At 33.7% G+C, this 18,913-nt stretch overlaps 1 protein-coding gene across 5 annotated transcripts in view; it reads left to right on the top strand.

The window, feature by feature from the left end:
* The window catches only part of LOC127873620 (apical junction molecule-like), a 176,048-nt gene that overhangs the window by 127,086 nt on the left and 30,049 nt on the right, over nucleotides 1–18,913 (top strand). For all 5 annotated transcript variants that reach the window (XM_052417497.1, XM_052417501.1, XM_052417496.1 and 2 more), the window contains exon 6: nucleotides 13,511–14,450. In XM_052417497.1, coding sequence (XP_052273457.1) covers nucleotides 13,511–14,450 — 940 coding nt within the window. The remainder of the gene's footprint in view (nucleotides 1–13,510; nucleotides 14,451–18,913) is intronic.

Below are 18,913 nucleotides of genomic sequence, written 5' to 3'. Positions count from 1 at the left end.
CACATAATTGCTTATGAATGAAATGAGTTTAAAGGTACTGCTTATTCGTTTACAAGTCTGACAATTATTAAAGTTTATGTAAACAGCCAGATTATGTTATTAATTGATAATCCATTATATTATCCCGATATTAAGAGAGCTCAGATTGTTGTCTTTGTAGTTAATATTTCACCAGACTTTGACCATGTACAATCATTTTGTTGTTTATTGCTGCCCTATTTTTGATTCTTGGGATTTCATATAGTTATTAACAATTAAATAGAAATAGGTTCAATCACTTTTAATTTTGAAATTTTGTCTCAATGAAATATTAATATTTCATGGTTCATATTTCAACTGTCTTGTATGAACATTTAATAAGAATTACATGCTGTTCATTTCTCATGTCTTCTTAATAATGTAAATTGACAGAAGACGGAAAAAGCGCCGAACTTTTGTGCGATTTAACATTGATATGCCTTTGAATAGAAATATGAATTTCAATGAATTCCCGAAATCTATTACACTTTTTGTTATATTTGCATGACCATTAAATTATGCTAGTTTTTTTCCACAACATATTTTACGTTTAGTGTCTACAGTTATTGAGAACAAACATACCTTATAATAATATGGTTTCTTCAATGCACATTGGCCTCTGTGGTGTGTGATGTGTGGTTGTTTGCATGCATGCAACATGCCTCCTAGCCTTTTATTGACACTGCTAATTCTCTCATTGCACTATGACATTGTTGTGTTTAGATTTAGATAAATAGAATATTGTATCCTGTTGCTTAGAGTATTTATTTAAAGTAATTTTTTAATTTTATGCTAAATGATGATTTGTTTGTCTACATTTATTAAAATAAGTCAAGTTTTAAATGTTTTTTGTATGAAATATTTTAAAGTTTTGATAATGAGATTTTATTTATATTATATGATCCTATATAATGCTTGCATTTATTTTCAGTCCTTACAATAATTTCCTATAATGATATGATGTTTTTTAAGAGTATTTTATTTCATTACAATTATTGGTTATATTGTCCATAATGGTAATAATAATTTAACAAGTGTAATATGTGTATGTTACCTATATCCAGTTACCTTGGTAACATGTATAGTATGCTTTGAACATCTTACTATTCAAAGTGATTCCAAAAAATGTCTGTGAAGTGTTGCAAATGCTGCAGATATTGACATTAACAATATGAAGTACTTACAATAATCAAATTCATTATTGTCGTTTTAAATAAGTCCTATTTTATATAAGGTATTTTATTGGCAGTTTAAAATACTTATAGTTTGCAAAATATTTGGAGCCACTTTGAATTTTAAGAAGAAAACTTAAATATCACCCCAAAAGCATTTTATGGATTTTAGCAATTCCATAGTCCCCAAAATGACCTTGATTTCAGCAGAACCCCAAACAATGACCTTGATTTCATTAATAGTCCCCAGAATTACCCTGTCCACCTTTTGGAAACAAATTTTGCTTACATTTTGTAACTTATATAAACCTTTTTTTTAAATTAGGAAAACACAAATACTAACATAGAAAACACACATACAGAGCTAGATTTGGAAAGCCATAATAATTGCAATATTCCCTATCTATTTCCAAATATTAAGTTTAGTAAAAACCCTTTCTTAACATTTGGTGTCCTAAATAAGTTCCTTTTCTTCTGGTATTCAATTATGAAATATCTACATTTATTTTGAAATAACAAATATCATTGTGTCAAGTTGAATTTTTTTATTTTAAAACTGTTTATACATGTAGTTTTTTTTTCTTTTTTAAACAGACAGCATTAATTGATAATTGAGCCAAACATGGTGAGATTCCATTATTTAGGTTTTAGGGGGTTTAACATTATTTCTATTCAATAATTAATTAAAATACACATTTCTTTTTTTGCGCCATATATTGGTTCCTTAAAATGTATTTTTTTTAAGGGTTTGGTTTATAAACTTGTATTTTTTCTCTCTAATGAACATATTAATTTTTATATTTATATATTTCTCTTTTTAGAGTAGATAAAAACTTCACTTTGTTATATAGTATATTGTGGGTCCCATCAATAGACAAATATCAGTCTAAGTCTCATGTTCCCTAGAAAATACAAATATTATCACATGTATCATTAATAATTAGGGGAAATTTTCTTATCATAGAACATGGTCTAGATTTTCAATAATGTTCTATTTCTAGTCTTTTAAGCACATCCTTACAGCTATCACGGATCTAAATTTATTTTAGCATTTATATCACATTTGATCATTGTCAGATCTAGTCTGACATATTATACATAATTCACAAATGAATAATATGTAGTTTGGAGCACCCCAGAACCTAGACCAGTACCATTTGAAGTGAAGCTAACTTATAATGGCACTGTGGCATTATACAATAATATACACGTAGTTTGTATCAAACCAATAAATATACATGTAATTGTGTGTGTGTGTAACAGTTTAACATCACTAAATTCTTACTTACTTTATCCTTACGGTATAAACAGGCTTTTATGGAAATCTATCTTGTGTAGCATTTAAGGATTAAGGAGCTGGTTTAAATCAATGCAGCAAGCCTGGTTTTAATTTATTGGACAATGGGTTTTTTAGCTCACCTGTCACGAAGTGACATTGTGAGCTTATGTGATCGTGTGATGTCCGGTGTCCATTGTGCGTGTGTGCGTCAACAATTTGTTTGTGTAGACAGTAGAGGACACAGTTTTCATCCAATCTTTATGAAATTTAGGAAGAATGTTTATCTTGATGAAATCTGGGTTAGGATTGTATTTGGGTCATCTGGGGTCAAAAACTAGGTCACTAGATCAAATAATAGAAAAACCTTGTGAAGACAAAAGAGGTCACAGTTTCATAATATCTTTATGAAATTATGTCAGAATGTTTATCTTAATGAAGTCTGGGTTGTGATAGTATTTGAGTCATCTGGGGTCAAAAACTAGGTCACTAGGTCAAATAATAGAAAAACCTTGTGAAGACAATAGAGTTCACAGTTTTCATAAGATCTTTATGAAATTTGGTCAAAATGTTGATCTTGATGAAATCTTGGTTGGTATTGTATTTGGGTCATCTGGGTCAAAAACTTAGTCACTTGGTCAAATAATAGAAAAACCTTGTGTAGACAATAGAGGTCACAGTTTTCATCAGATCTTTATGAAATTTGGTCAGAATGTTTATCTTGATGAAATCTGGGTTGGGATTGTTTTTGGGTCATCTGTGGTTTAAAACTAGGTCATTAGGGCAAATAATAGAAAAACCTTTTATAGACAATATAGGTCACAGTTTTCATCCAATCTTTATTAAATATGGTCAGAATGCTTATCTTGATGAAATCTGGGTTGGGAATGTATTTGGGTCATCTGGGGTCAAAAACTAGGTCACTAGGTCAAAATATAGAAAAACCTTGCGTAGACAATAGAGGTCACAGTTTCCATCAGATCTTAATGAAATTTTGTCAGAGTGTTTATCTTGATAATATCTGGATTGGGATTGTATTTGATTCATCTGGGGTCAGAAACTAGGTCACTAGGTCAAATCAAAGAAAAACTGTGTGTAGACAATAGAGGTCACAGTTTTCATCAGATCTTAATGAAAATGGTCAGAATGTTTTTCTTGTTAAAATCTGGGTTGGGATCGAATTTGGGTCATCTAGGGTCAAAAACAAGGTCACTAGGTCAAATAATAGAAAAACTGTGTGAAGACAATAGTGGTCACAGTTTTCATAAGATCATTATGAAATTTGGTCAGAATGATTATCTTGATGAAATCTGGGTTGGGATTGTATTTGGGTCATCTGGGGTCAAAAACTAGGTCACTAGGTGAAATATTAGAAAAACCTTGTGTAGACAAAAGAGGTCACAGTTTTCTTCCAATCTTTATTAAATGTGGTCAGAATGTTTATCTTGATGAAATCTGGGTTGGGATGGTAATTGGGTCATCTGGGGTCAAAAACTAGGTCACTAGTTCAAATAATAGAAAAACCTTTTGTAGACAATAGAGATCACAGTTTTCATCCAATCTTTATTAAATTTGGTCAGAATGTTTATCTTGATGAAATCTGGATTGGGATTGTATTTTGGTCATCTGGGGTCAAAAACTAGGTCACTAGGTGAAATAATAGAAAAACCTTGTGTAGACAATAGAGGTCACAGTTTTCATCCAATCTTTATGAAATTTGGCAAGAATGTTTATCTTGATGAAATCTGGGTTGGGATTGTATTTTGGTCATCTTGGGTCAAAAACTAGGTCACTAGGTCAATTCATAGAAAAACCTTGTGTAGACAATAGAGGTCACAGTTTTCATTCAATTTTTATGAAATTTGGTCAGAACGTTTATCTTGATGAAATAGGGATTGGGATTGTATTTGATTCATCTGGGGTCAGAAACTAGGTCACTTTAAAGTGAAATCAAAGAAAAACTGTGTGTAGACAATAGAGGTCACATCATGTCATGTTTGTCTTGTTAAAATCTGTTTTGGGATAGTATTTTAGTCATCTAGGGTCATAAACTAGGTAACTAGGTCAAAGTTTGAAAAAAAACTTGTGTAGACAGTAGAGGTCACAGTTTTCACCCAATCTTAATAAAATTTGGCCAGAATGTTTATATTGATGAAATCTGGGTTGGGATTGTATTTGGGTCATCTGGGGTCAAAAACTAGGTCACTAGGTCAAAATATAGAAAAACCTTGTGTAGACAATAGAGGTCACATTTTCCATCAGATCTTTTTGAAATTTTGTGTTTATCTTGATGTAATCTGGATTGGGATAATATTTTTGACATCTGGGATCAGAAACTAGGTCACTAGGTCAAATCATAGAAAAACCTTGTGTAGACAATAGAGGTCATAGTTTTCATTTGATCTTAATGAGTCAGGTAAGCGATTCAGGGCCATCATGGCCCTCTTGTTAATTGATTGGATATGGGTTAACCTTAATTGGGTGTTCATAAATACAATAATGTTCACTGTTAAATTTTACATTGTTTATATGATTTGGCTTTGTGGATACTTATGATTTTGTAGTATTTTATATTACAAGCTTATTTTAAATAAAATACATATGTATATATATATTTTCAAATAAAGGGAAATATTGATGTTATAGAAATTTCTCGAATTGATGCAGCTTATAGATTGAAAATTGTATATTTTTAACAAACTAATAACTAAAAGTTATTGCCAACAATTCATGAAGAAATAAATGGGCTTTAGAGTTTATAATATAATTGTAAAGAATGCTTTTTTGCATTGGAATTAAGAAACATGTGTCACTTATAAATGAGAATTTTTTTTTTTTCAAATTTTTGCATAAAATGATCTTCAATAATAATACATTTTTCTCAGCAGGTTTTCTTACTACAATAAAGTATAAAAAAAACGAACACAATGAAAAAAAAAAGATATTGTCTAGTTTTTTATATTGGACATGGCATTTTACTTTGTTTATAATATATTATTATCCAAATATGTTTTTGGAAAAAATTAAATACAATTATTGCAATAAGAACCAACTCATGCAGGATTCACAACCTGAATGACTTTAACAAACAGTTTTTGAAAACAGCCTTTAACTTTTTGTCAAAGAGTAAGATATATGTTAATTAATAGGTAATAGCCATTTTATTTGTGTGACTAATCAACCAATTGAATAAGCCTTGACATTAAAATTCTCCATTTAGGGTTTTCTGGCGTTTAATATTTTTTTAACATTCCTTATGTTAAGTTTTCTGATCTTTGTTTCATCTCCAATGACCTCTATGATGTTTCTGCACTTATTATTTAATGTCCCAAAATGTCTTCTCAAGTTAATATTAATTGTTTTCTTGTATTATTAGTTTCTTACACAGTGAATATGGTTTTGTCATTGGTTTCCAAATTAACCCATGAAGAGATGCAGATTCTTCCTGATATTTGGTGTGTGTTTGCATGTTCTAGATATTGATGGAAACGTTTCCCAGATGTTGTGTTGCTTAACATTTGCATGTGTTTATAAGTCCATTCTTTTAGCTCACTTGAGCAAAATTTTCTCATTGTGGAATATTTCATTGTGGTAGTCCCTCTTCTATGTTTGCCAAGTGAACCCGCATTTATTTCCTAACCTTTATGAATCTTGCTAACAACATTTTACATAATAATATAAGGGCTCATTTAGAAACTGGGTCACATTGGATTAAAACCAAGTTCACTAGGTTAAATTAAAGAAAGATCTTGAGACGACACTTCTTGCCTTATCTTCATGAATCATGGTCATCAAAATTGTCACAGTGATATCTTGGCAACATGACTTCAAAAACTAGGTCACTAGATCAAATTAAAGAAAAAACTTGTGAAAACTCTAGAGCCTTAATTTATGGCCCAATCTTCATGAAACTTGGTCAGAACTTTTGTGTCAATGATATATCGGTCAATGATTGATTTGTGTCAATGATATCTCGGTAAATGATTGATTTGTGTCAATGATATCTCGGTCAATGATTGAAGCTGAGTCTTGTGGTGTCAAAATCTAAATCACCAGTTGAAATTAATAAAAAAAATCCTTGTAAATAACCTACAGACCACATTTATTTTCCAATCTTCATTAGCCCTTTCAGTGCGGGAACCGAATTTTAAAGGCCTTTGCAAACAGTTTGGATCCAGATGAGACGCCACAGAACGTGGTGTCTCATCAGGATCCAAACTGTTTGCTATTCTGATAGTATTCTTTGAAAAAAAATCGAAGAAAATGCTAATTTTAGAAATTCAGCAGACGACATTTTAGCAGACGACAAATTTCCCAGCATACAAAGGGTTAAACTTTGTCTGAGTGTTTTACCTACGGATATCTTGGCCAAGTTTGAAACTGGGTGATGTGGGGTCAAAACAAGTTAACTAGCTCAAACTAAAGAAAAAAAACTAGAGAATACTGTAGTTGCCAAAGTTATTGCCCAATCTTGGTCACAACATTAGTCCCTACAATATCTAGACTATGTTCAAAAATGGGTTACATGGAATCAAAATCTTGGTCACCAGGGCATATTTTAGAAAAAGCTTGTGAACATTTAACACCACATTTATGGGCCAATCCTCGTGAAAGTCAGAATATTTGTCATAATGATAGTTGGAGAGAGTTCAAACTGGGTCACATGTGGGGTCATAAATGACAAAACTAGGTCAAATCAAACAAAAGGCTTGTGAAAAACCTAGCGACTAATTTATTGCCTATTTGTTGTTTTCCGATCATAAATCACAATGATATCTCTGCAAAGATCCAAACTGGGTCATGTTGGGTCAAAAAATAAGTCACAAGATCAAAATAAAGAAAATGTTGTGAAAAGTCTACAGGCCACATTTATTGGCAAATCCTCTTGAAACTTGGTCAGAACATTGGTCCCAATTATATTAAGATAGAGTTTGAAAGTGACTCTCATTGGTTAAAATTTTTTTTAGGTCACACAGTGAAATTTAATAATAAGATTGTGAACATTTACTGCCATATCTACATGAAACTTGGTAAGAACATGTTCTTATTATCTCTGCTAAGCTGAAAAGTGTGGTATGTGGGGGTCAAGCATTTGGTCACCTAGTCAAATTAAAGAAAAGCTTGTGAACACTCCTCCAATGAACATATGTATTGCCCAATCTTCATAAACTTGGTCATAACATTTGTCAAAATGATATGTCATCATAGTTTCAAACTGGATCACATGGGTTTAGAAACTAAGTCACTTACATGTAGTCAATGGAAAGAAAATGCTTGAGAATGCTTTAGAGGCCATTTAATGTTTGTCTCCACAAATGATGAACAAAAAGAAATCGGGTCACATAGTGTTAAATACATGTTTCTTGGATCAAACTAAAGAAAAGGTTTATGAATGCTTTAGAGGCCACAATAATTGCCCAATCTTCATGAAACTGTGTGAGAGCATTCTTTGCTGATGATATTTTGGGCTGAAACTGGTTCAAGTGGAATCAAAGATGCTATCAATAGGTCTTATTTTAGACAAGAAATATCTTTAAAAAAGATATACGGCGTTGATTGTGGTTGCAGTTAATGAAAGGTAAAGACTTCAATGAATGAGATCAAAGATAGCGAATGTCTTTTTCTGTGCAGTTCTTAGCTGCAGCAAACGCAGTACGGGATGATTTCGCGGCTTATTTTACATTATTACATATTGCTGGTCATAAACGTATAGATACAAAACAGAAAACCAAAAGAAGAATGGAAGTGAAATTTAAACATATGAGTCAACTGGCCACACGCGAAGTATCCGTATATATTTTAAATATTTATACGCGCGTTCTTCGAACAAACCTGTTTTAGTGTTTTTTCTGGCGTTGCTATTTGATTCGATTTTTAACAGTATCGAGAATCATTGCGCTCATACTTAATTCATTACTGACATTAGTCAATATGATGGCATAATTCTTGTTAAATTAATTAAAAATAATATTTATCATGGTATTGTTGTAAAACACATTAAGAATCTATTATTGACATACCAAATGATATCGCTAGATATCTTCATTTAACATCTGTCTGGTCTAAAGAAAATTCCAGTTCACCTAGTTCACGCTATAGCGTCTTTATTATGTAACGATTATTTTCCTGGCCACGAACTCCGATCAGCACATAGGGAAGAGACGCAGCGATGACCTGTATGTAAACTCTGACATTCACACACAGTGGCCGCAAATTGACCCGATATACCTCGCGAGTTGAAATGCATTGCATTAGAGTGAGTCTTCGCTTCCACTGCTCTCTATACTTTAACATGTTAATATGTTAACAGGAATATGGAAGTTAGTACTAAATATGAGAAAATAGCCTTTAAGTGCAAACGTTCTCGCGCTGAAAATCTTCTGAAAATAAAAGGTGGACGCACAAACTGTATTGATATCGAGATTGAGTGTAAAACTGCTCTATCTATTAAGCCTTTTAAATAGATATAAAATTGTTTCATGCTGAACACGCAGTAAAACAGTGTTACAAAGACGCGGACATGTTTCCAATGTTTTGGTCGTATTCTCAAATCAGCCAATGCAGTCAATGAAGTGTATTCATCTGTACTTGGCCGCGGGAAGTTTTATTTGAATTCTATTGGACGTTAACAAAGGTCAGGCTAAGGTGAAAAGCTGGCTTAATGCAGCTTACGCCGAAAAAAGCAATGGTGAATATTCTAGCTGCCACAGTAATTGCCCACAATTCATGATACTTGGTAATAAAATATGTTCAAATGGTATCTTGACCTACTTTCAAATAAGGTCACTTGCTTTCATCAAAAAGGTCACTAGTTTAAATTGAAGAAAATCTTGACACAACATTGAGTGCCTATTGTTCATAGTGTTACCATTTGAACTCTCTAAAAGTCACATTTATGGCCCACTCATCATGCAACTTGCTCAGGAGATTAAAAAAGTTATGTGTTATGATATCTTGGCTGAATTCTTAAATTATTGTGGTTTGTAACCAGGTATTGTGACATTTTCTTTTTGTGAAACCTTGTGAACACTACCTTCTAAGAACTGTTAAGATCCTAAGGGTCTAAGATGAGCGCCTTAGGGAAACTGGTCCTCTTGTTTTCTGGTGCTTACTCTGTCAATTGTTAATATTTCCATTACAATTGTTCATTGTTCAGTCATGATTTGAATAGCCCAATGAAGATCAAATGGTTTGTTGTAATCTATAAACTTATTCAATTTTATTGTCTCTTCTATATTGCCAAAACTTCAACACGTTCTCTGATATTGACCTAAAAGTTATTGTCCAGTTTTCGAATTTATGGCCTTATTTGATAATAAAGCCTGTGTTTATGAATCTTCTTTTAATTTTATTGCACAAAATGGACAGATCTTTATGGGCAATCGCTGGTCATTAAAAGTTCAATTGAAGGTAAAATTTAAGATGAAAAGCTCTGTAACAGTTGTTTGTGAAAAACATTTTGCAATGGTATTTGAGAACCAAATAGATTAACAAAAGTAGGTTAATGAAAGATATTTTTATGAGGTGAGTGAATATAAGTTCAGATTTGGTTTATAATGCTTGACACAGCTGTTCATTTTAACAATTTCACCATTTTCAATAACTTCACTTACCTATTTACTGCCCCGACTTCAAGTATTACATGAATGGCCTTCTGTATTTTTTAAAATTTGAAATTCCTTTAACATGAAGTATGACTAAGTTTTGTTTTTTATGCTCCTGTTTGAAGAAATTGGCATAAATAAGATAAATAGCATAAATATAGACAAAACAGTTTGAGAACAAATACAATATCACAGATAAATATTTATATTTTATAAGCCTGCTTAAGGTAGGATAAATTAAGTTATTAATTTTTTTTATTGAGTTCAATAGTGTCATAGGAGTCCAATTCATTTTAATTGCACATATTTCAATATGTAATTCAACATTTCCTGCATGTTTAATGCTATTTAAGATCAGTACAAACATTGGGTTTGCATGGCCGGATGAATGTGCAGTAAGATCTTTGTTTAGAATTAGAAATTCAAACAGAATTAGCAATTCAATAGGTGCGTCTCCCGTTTTATCAACAAAGTTTTTATGCTTCAAATGACAAATGGAAATGTAAAAATATATGTTCAGATTGAAATCCCTGCCATATCTAAAGTGCTCCTTAGCTGTTGTTTGGATTCAGCCATTAGAAATGAGCTGTGTTGCAAACATTAGTTGCCTATTGAAATCTTGAACAGTTAATTTTCCAAATCATTTAAATATGTGTATTTAACTGCCCTATGCAATATATGTGTATTTCTGCTTATTTGTGAGATATGTGTCTATGACATGTGTTCTCTTACCGCTTTTCAAGAATAAAAAGAACACAATATTTGTTTGCTGTTTTTCTACAAGATTTTTTATTACATGAGCATTTGATGCCACTGATGAAAATTTGTTTTATCAGTATGAATACAACTAGTAATTTCTTAAAACTTACAATAATTATAAAATAGCAATGTTTGGCAACTTTTTCATTGAAGTTAAATTTAATTATAATAAAATTCTTGTTGCTGCTTTTTAGCTCACCTGAGCACAACGTGCTCATGGTGAGCTTTTGTGATCCCCTTTTGTCTGTCGTGTGTCCTTCGTCTTCTGTGGTCAACATTTTGCCTTGTGAATACTCTAGAGGCCACATTTATTGTCCGATCTTCATAAAACTTGGTCAGAACATTTGTCCCATTGATACCTTGACTGTCTGGGTCAAAAACTAGGTCACTAGGTCAAAAAAAAGAAAAACCTTGTGAACACTGTAGAAGTCACATTTGATGCCCAATCTTCATGTAACTTTGTCAAAATGTTTGTATAAATGATATGTTGGTTGAGTTCAAAAATGGTTCCGGTCCCTTGAAAAACATGGCCGCCAGGGGGCGGGGCAGTATTCCTTATATGGTTATAGAGAAACCTTGTGAACACTCTAGAATTCACAATTTTTGCCCAATCTTCATGAAACTTGGTCAAAACATTGGTTTTATTGATATCTCGAACGAGTTAAAAAATGGTCCAAAGCTGTGAAAAAACATGGCCGCCAGGGGGCGGTTTTTTTTTCCTTATATGGCTTTATAGGGCTATAGTAAAATCTTGTTAACACTCTAGAGGCCACATTTATTGTCCAATCTTCATGAATCTTGGTCATAAGATTCATCCCAATAATATATTGGAAGAGTTCGAAATTGATGCCGGTTGGTTGAAAACATGGCCGCCAGGGGGCGGGGCATTTTTCCTTATATGGCTAAAGTAAAACCTTGTTAACACTATAGAGGCCACATTTATTTTCCGAACTTCATGACATTTGGTCAGAAGATTTGTCCCAATGATATCTTGGATAAGTTTGAAAATGGTAACCTTTGCTTGAAAAACATGGCTGCCAAGGGGCGGGGCATTTTTCCTTATGTGGCTATATATGGCTATAGTAAAATCTTGTTAACACTCTAAGGGCCACATTTATTGTCCAATCTTCATGAAACTTGGTCAGAAGATTTATCTCAATAATATCTTGGATGAGTTAAAAAATGATGCCCTTTGGTTGAAAAACATGGCCGCCAGGGGGCGGGGCATTTTTCCTTATATGGCTATAGTAAAACCTTGTTAACACTCTCAGAGGCCACATTTATTGTTCAATGTTCATGAAATATGGTCAGAAGATTTGTCTTATTGATATCTTGGATGAGTTAGAAAATGGTTACGTTTGCTTGAAAAACATGGCTGCAGAGGGGTGGGGCATTTTTCTTTATATGGCAATATATGGCTATAGTAAAACCTTGTTAACACTCTAGGCGTCACATTTATTTTCCGATCATCATGAAACTTGGTCAGAAGATTTGCCCCAATGATATCTTGGATGAGTTCGAAAATAGTTTTGGTTGCTTTAAAAACATGGCCACCAGGGGCGTGGCATTTTTCCTTATATTAGGCTATATATGGCTTTAGTAAAACCTTGTTAACACTCTAGAGGCCACATTTATTGTCCAATCTTCATGAAATTTGGTCAGAAGATTGGTCTCAATGATATCTTGGATTAGTTTGAAAATAATTATGTTTGCTTAAAAAACATGGCTTCCAAAGATTGGGGCATTTTTCCTTATATGGCTATAGTAAAATCTTGTTAACACTCTAGAGGCCACATTTACTGTCCGATCTTCATGAAACTTGGTCAGAAGATTCATCCCGAAATATCTTGGACGAGTTAAAAAATGATGCCGGTTGGTTGAAAAACATGGCTGCCAGGGGGCGGGCATTTTTCCTTATATGGCTATAGTAAAACCTTTTTAACACTCTAGAGGCCACATTTATTTTCCAATCTTCATGAAACTTGGTCAGAAGATTTGTCCCAATAATATCTTGTTATCTCAGGTGAGCGACTTTGGGCCTTTCAGGCCCTCTTGTTTTACTGAAAATAATTGGACAGGACCTTTTAACACATAACTATGCATCAGCAAACAAATACTGTAAATAAGCTTGACTTCTACTGTTTGGAGATTTTGTCTTGGAGCTTTAATTACTTGCTTCCAACACCTATGAAAGCCCAGTTGTTTCTTTGATGGAATGTTTTTTTACCCTTGAGGCAAAGTTTGTGTGTAAATAATGCATGCCCACTTGTTACCCTCATGGAATGTTCTAACCCCATAACAAAGTTTGTGCATTAATAATGCATGCGGCTATCTAAGCCCTCACGCAGAGACAGTTTCTAATTTTGCATGTGATCAAAGAATCTTAACAGTAGGGCAAAATGCATTGAAGAGCATGACAGAAAGTTGATTCTACTAGATAATTTTAAAAGCATGTTTGTAAGTGAAAGAAAGCTTGCTTTTACAGTTTTGAATTTGCTGGCAAAAACGTTTAAAAAAAATGTATGCCATTAACGAAAATGCAATTAGATAAAAAAAATCACAAAAAAGCGCCATTGACGATAATAATCAAAATGTGGTAGCAGAGATTTTTTATAACCATTCGTTACGTCTGTAAATCAAACTCCTCCTAAAAGCTTGTTTGTTCCATGTTATTTATCCAGGTGAAGACGTTGTCGCGAATGCCAAACATAGCCACTTGCCAAATGGTGCTGGTCTACATTCATACTATCCCACCCTCCCACAAATCTCCCACACGCCCTACCCACAGCAGGCCCCAACCCCACTTTTGACAAAAACTTCCCCTACTCCTCGTATAGAAGACTATCATACAGAAGACTATCACAATCATAGACAAGATGGTAGTTATCATCATGATGATGAGGCTGACATGCCTGAAATGCGTTCACCTATGAAACAGAATGTATTTAAGACCACTAACCAGCCTGCAAATGTGCCTGGGCCTCAAAACTCTCCACAGCAACACATTTATAAGGCTTATCAGACAAAACCTCCAATTGAAAACATACAAACTGATCTTGATCAACCACATTCCCAATTTTATCCCGATCCACATGAAATAAATGATGCTTACCAGAATAATCCAGCAACTACCCATAACCATAATCCGCGAGTGTCCCAAACCTCTTACCAAAACAACCCAGGAAAAACCTCATACCAAAATCATACAGAAAAACCATCATACCACGACCCTCAGGAAAGACCTAAGCAATACCCTGAAGAACCTACAAACTCTAGCAATACTAATGCCAGTACCAATACCGGTACCATAAACATTAACAGGCCCCCTAGAGACCTTAGAGTAAGTCACCCACCGCCTGTTAATTCTGACCCCCATTTAGATCCCTCCCTGCACCATATGGCCAGCTCTCCGCGACGCCAACAGGGCTCAGGCCCGGATAGGGGCCAAGACGAGTACCTCCCACCTCTTAGCGCCACTCCCCCTCATGGTGACAGTGATAAAGCCAGGGGAGGTAAACCTGGCCGCAGTGATAACCATGGTAACCATCATAAAAATGAAGAAGATTCCGGCATTGCAGGATTTTCGCCAGAAACGTACAGGGAAAACGAGCCCCTTGATCGGTAAGTTGCTGTATTGTAACCTTTTTTTTACTTTGTCTGAAGGGATCACAAATGTTAAAGTTCTCATACTTAGTTTAAGTTATTTTCTTTGAAAGCTAATTTTTTGGTTTAAAGCCTAATAAAAGGACTTACCAATTTTGCAGAATTTATAAAAATATTAATTCGCTAAAAAAATTAGCCTTGATTTGGGAAAAATGGGTTTAATGCATGTGCATTAAGTGGTGTTCCTGATTAGCTCAATTTAATAATCCCCATTTTCTCATTGCAAGGCTTATAATTAGTATATTGTGGTAAGTCTTTATGTCACGCATGATTTAAAAAAAATGAACAGACAAATTGTGATTTTATTCTGACTTAAATTAAGTATGAGAACTTTCATTTACCTGGGAGTTTAGTTTTTTTTGTAGAAGTGACCATCATGTGATATTCTAATATTGCTCTACTGTAATCTTTTTTCTCATCTGTCAAAGCAATTTTTGTAATATAGTAAAGTTCACCAGGCATTGTAATATTCGTAAAGTTCACCTGGCATTTTGGGGGTATTTGGTTAGTCTTTGTGTTTTTTGTGATGTGAGCAACTAAAACCAAACAAACACAAAATGTAAGGACCTACGTTACATTCTTACTCAGCTGATACAAATAGCATCTTACGATTATGTTTTGTAAAAGTTTAACTGTTAATTTTCATCCACCCCCCACCTCCCCCCCCCCGTGTATTGAATTATTGTGGCTATATTGTTTTTGTCCTGTCTGTCTGTCATTCTGTCCAAAAACTTTAACCTTGTTCATAACTTTTCAATATTGAAGATAGCAAATTGATATTTGGAATGCATGTGTATCTCATGGAGCTGCACATTTTGAGTGGTGAAAGGTCAAGGTCATCATGCAAAGTCAAACGTCAAATATATGGCTTCAAAGCGGCGCAATAGGGGGCATTGTGTTTCTGACAAACACATCTCTTGTTTTATATTATCTCATATTTTGAAATTAAACTCCTATTAATTCTGCTAATGGTGGTCTACATTTTAGCCTACATCATCAAGGACCATTTCCTAAAATATTTGATGAAAGGTGATTAATCTGAAATTGAGGCCATTTTAACTTGAATTAAAAAAACAACATTCAGATAAATACAGAACAGAAGCTTTGTAAATGCTTAGTTATGAAATACAAGTGAATCTTCAGCAACGAGCTTAAAAAAAGTAACAATAATATACAGTTCAATATTTGACTTACTTCCAACAGTCACTATAATGTAAGGTGAGCAATTTTGGGCCATAATAAATCTCTTGTTGATGTTTTCATTTGCCTTATTCTGCCTAGCAATTGTTTTTTAATTTTTTGTCAAAAATGTACTTTTAACCAGACCATTTTTTTTTAAATATTTTAATATTTAGAATTTTTTCCCCCATTATTTCTTGTAGACGTGTTGTGATTCAACTAGTTTGTAGACGTGTTTATAGAATTATATTTTTTACACAATAAAATCTTGTATATCTTTACCAACTCAGACATTTTAAATCCAATACATCCACAGTTTTTTGTCAAACCTGAAAAAAATAAAACGGCAGAACGTGATGCCAATACGTTGCATGGTTATGAAACCAAATGCTTTAACCTGCAGTTACCATAGAACTGGTGGCTTACTGAAAAATCAATGTCATATTTTGTCTTGAGGTTAATATTAAATCTGTCCCATCATAAGTTTTCTACATTTATTACTTCCAATTACTATTTGAGGGATTTCATAATAAGGTGGCAGATGTGTTTCCCTAAAATATTATAAGACAAGTGTTGCATACAAGAACTGGCTGGCTTCTATAAAAAAATCAAAGTCATACTTTTAAGTCAAAGACAAAAAACACCAGCACTTCCAAAGTCTGACTTTCAAAGATATTGAAAGATTTTTTATTATTATTATCCTATTGGACAGTACAGTCATAGCCTGACATACAAGACCCATGCTTGTACAAGTAGGTCAAGGTTGCAGTCGTCAAAGAATCAATATTTGAGCCATGCTCTGTGAAAAGGGGGTTAAAAGCATTTGCTTAAAGTGTTGTCCCAGATTAGCCTGTGCAGTCTGCACAGGCTAATCAGGGACAACACTTTCTGCTTTTATGGTATTGTTTGTTTACAGAAAGTCTTTTCTTAGCAAAATCCAATTTAGGTGGAAAGTGTCGTCCCTGATTAGCCTGTGCAAACTGCACAGGCTAATTTGGGAAGACACTTTACACAAATTTATCAAACCCCTTTTTCACAGAGCACAGCCTATTTATATGTTTTTCCCACTCATTTTTTCTTTGACCTGAGGCACAACTTTAATTGTATTTAAATTTTCTTTTCCTCATGACTTCAGTCAAAATAGTATTGTTGTTTACTCTGCTAATCGGTCAAAGTCAAATATCAGGACGAGAGGTCAAATATGTGTGAATAGCTCTTAAGGTTGCATTTCAAGTACATTTAAAATGTTTTCCTCAAATTGAAGAGTTTTCCTCAAATTGAAGAGACTCATTTCGCCACTTTAACCCATTTATTCCTAGTGGACTCTCCCATCCTTCTAAATTGGATCAATTTATTTCCAAAATTAGTGATGTCTAGTATAGTTATTTCTATATTTAGAATATTTCTTACAGAAATTCCTTTAAGCAAACAGCGCAGACCCAGATGTTTGCCAAGGCCTTTTTTCTAGACGCTAGGCATAAATGGGTTAAAATAATACTTTTCAAAGCAATCAAACCGCACACATTTACAATGGTGTGAAAGTGGTATGTGGGGGTATTTATAACCCTCTGAATTCTAGGCTTAGAATTGTCAATGGCAGGTGTGCTTTTCCCTTACAATAGAATATAATGGATATTTAACTACAATGTCATCATCACAACCGCCAACAGCAGTAATATTCAATCATGAATTCCATCCATCCATTAAAAAGCTATTCTTGTCATTAAACTTGCATCTGGCAATGTGCAAGTCGTTGAGACTTCTTTTCAATATTTTCTGAAGGTTATTTTCTCAGCTACAGGTGACAAAATTTATGGTTTAATTAATGATTTAATTTCACATTTTCTTAATCCTTTCCAGCCATCTCAAATTTTGTTCTGCTTGAACACTTTGATCATGGGTTGATCATGTGACCTGCAGAACTTTTGTACTTCTATAGTCTGTCCGTATTTCTATGTGGGCAGTGCTTTGTGCAAAAGGCATGTGCGTAAAGTGTTGTCCCACTTTCCGCTTTTATGATATGTTTTGTTTAAAGAAGTCTCTTTTAAGCAAAAATCAAGTTTAGGCGGAAAGTGTCATCCCTGATTAGCCTGTGCACACTTTAAACCTTTGCAAGCTGGGAAATTTGTCGTCTGCTAAAATGTAGTCTGCTGAATTTCTAAAATTAGCATTTTCTTCGATTTTTTTCCAAAGAATACTATCAGAATAGCAAACAGTTTGGATCCTGATGAGACGCCATGTTCTTTGGCGTCTCATCTGGATCCAAACTGTTTGCAAAGGCCTTCAAAATTCGGTTCCAGCACTGAAAGGGTTAAGCACATGCTTTAAACTCCCTTTTAACAGAGGCTCATATGTTTTATTTGTGCATTATTTTTTTTATAGAAAATCCTCATGGTGTCAATAGGTTTTAATAATAAATAAATACATAAAATTATATCTGTAAACAACATTTTTATGGAGGGCATATAGTGATCGGACTGTTCGTCCGTCGTCCGTCTGTCCGTCACACTTTGCGTTTAGGTTTCGAAAAAATGCTCATAACTTCTATGTAGCTTCACATAGCAATTTCATATTTGGCATGCATGTGTATATGGACAAGGCCTTTCCATAAGCACACAAATTTTGACCCCTGTGACCTTGACCTTGAACTTGGGGTACGCGTTTAGGTTTGGAAATCTGCGTTTAGGTTTCGAAAAAAGCTCATAACTTCTATCAAGCGTTTATAGGGGGCATAAGTCATCCTATGGTGACAGCTCTTGTTTTTCTTTTTGAAAGATATACATTCATGGTAAATTAAAAACAAAAAAAAACAACAACAAAAACACGCAACATTTGTGTATCTTTTTGAAAGACATACATTCATGATTAATTTAAGTTTAAGCTTTATATCAATGTTGTAAGCTTTAGTGTTATTAAGTAAATTATGACATTTGATTTTGATTCCTCCTGTTAGAATGTGACCATAGGAGCCAAGGATTAAACTCGCGATTTCTTGCTAGATGACCCTTTCCCACTTAGAAGCAAAGTGACAAAGGCTATGTGCAAACAGCATAAAACCTGAACAGCCTGCGAGTAACTAGCAGTCTGTTCAGGTTTTATGCTGTTTGCTGTTCTTCATTACTTAAGGGTTGGAAATGAAGCCTTTAAAACTTGAATCTAGTAAGAAAGGTTTTTAATTAAATATAACTTTCTAAGGGACTACAAATGCATCAAAATACATATCTATGTAGTAAAGGATTAAA

This window comes from Dreissena polymorpha, chromosome 3, assembly GCF_020536995.1.
Source record: "Dreissena polymorpha isolate Duluth1 chromosome 3, UMN_Dpol_1.0, whole genome shotgun sequence".
Lineage (NCBI taxonomy): Eukaryota > Metazoa > Mollusca > Bivalvia > Myida > Dreissenidae > Dreissena > Dreissena polymorpha.
Note: the sequence above shows the minus strand (reverse complement) of the source record. Positions and strands in the feature narration are given on the sequence as shown.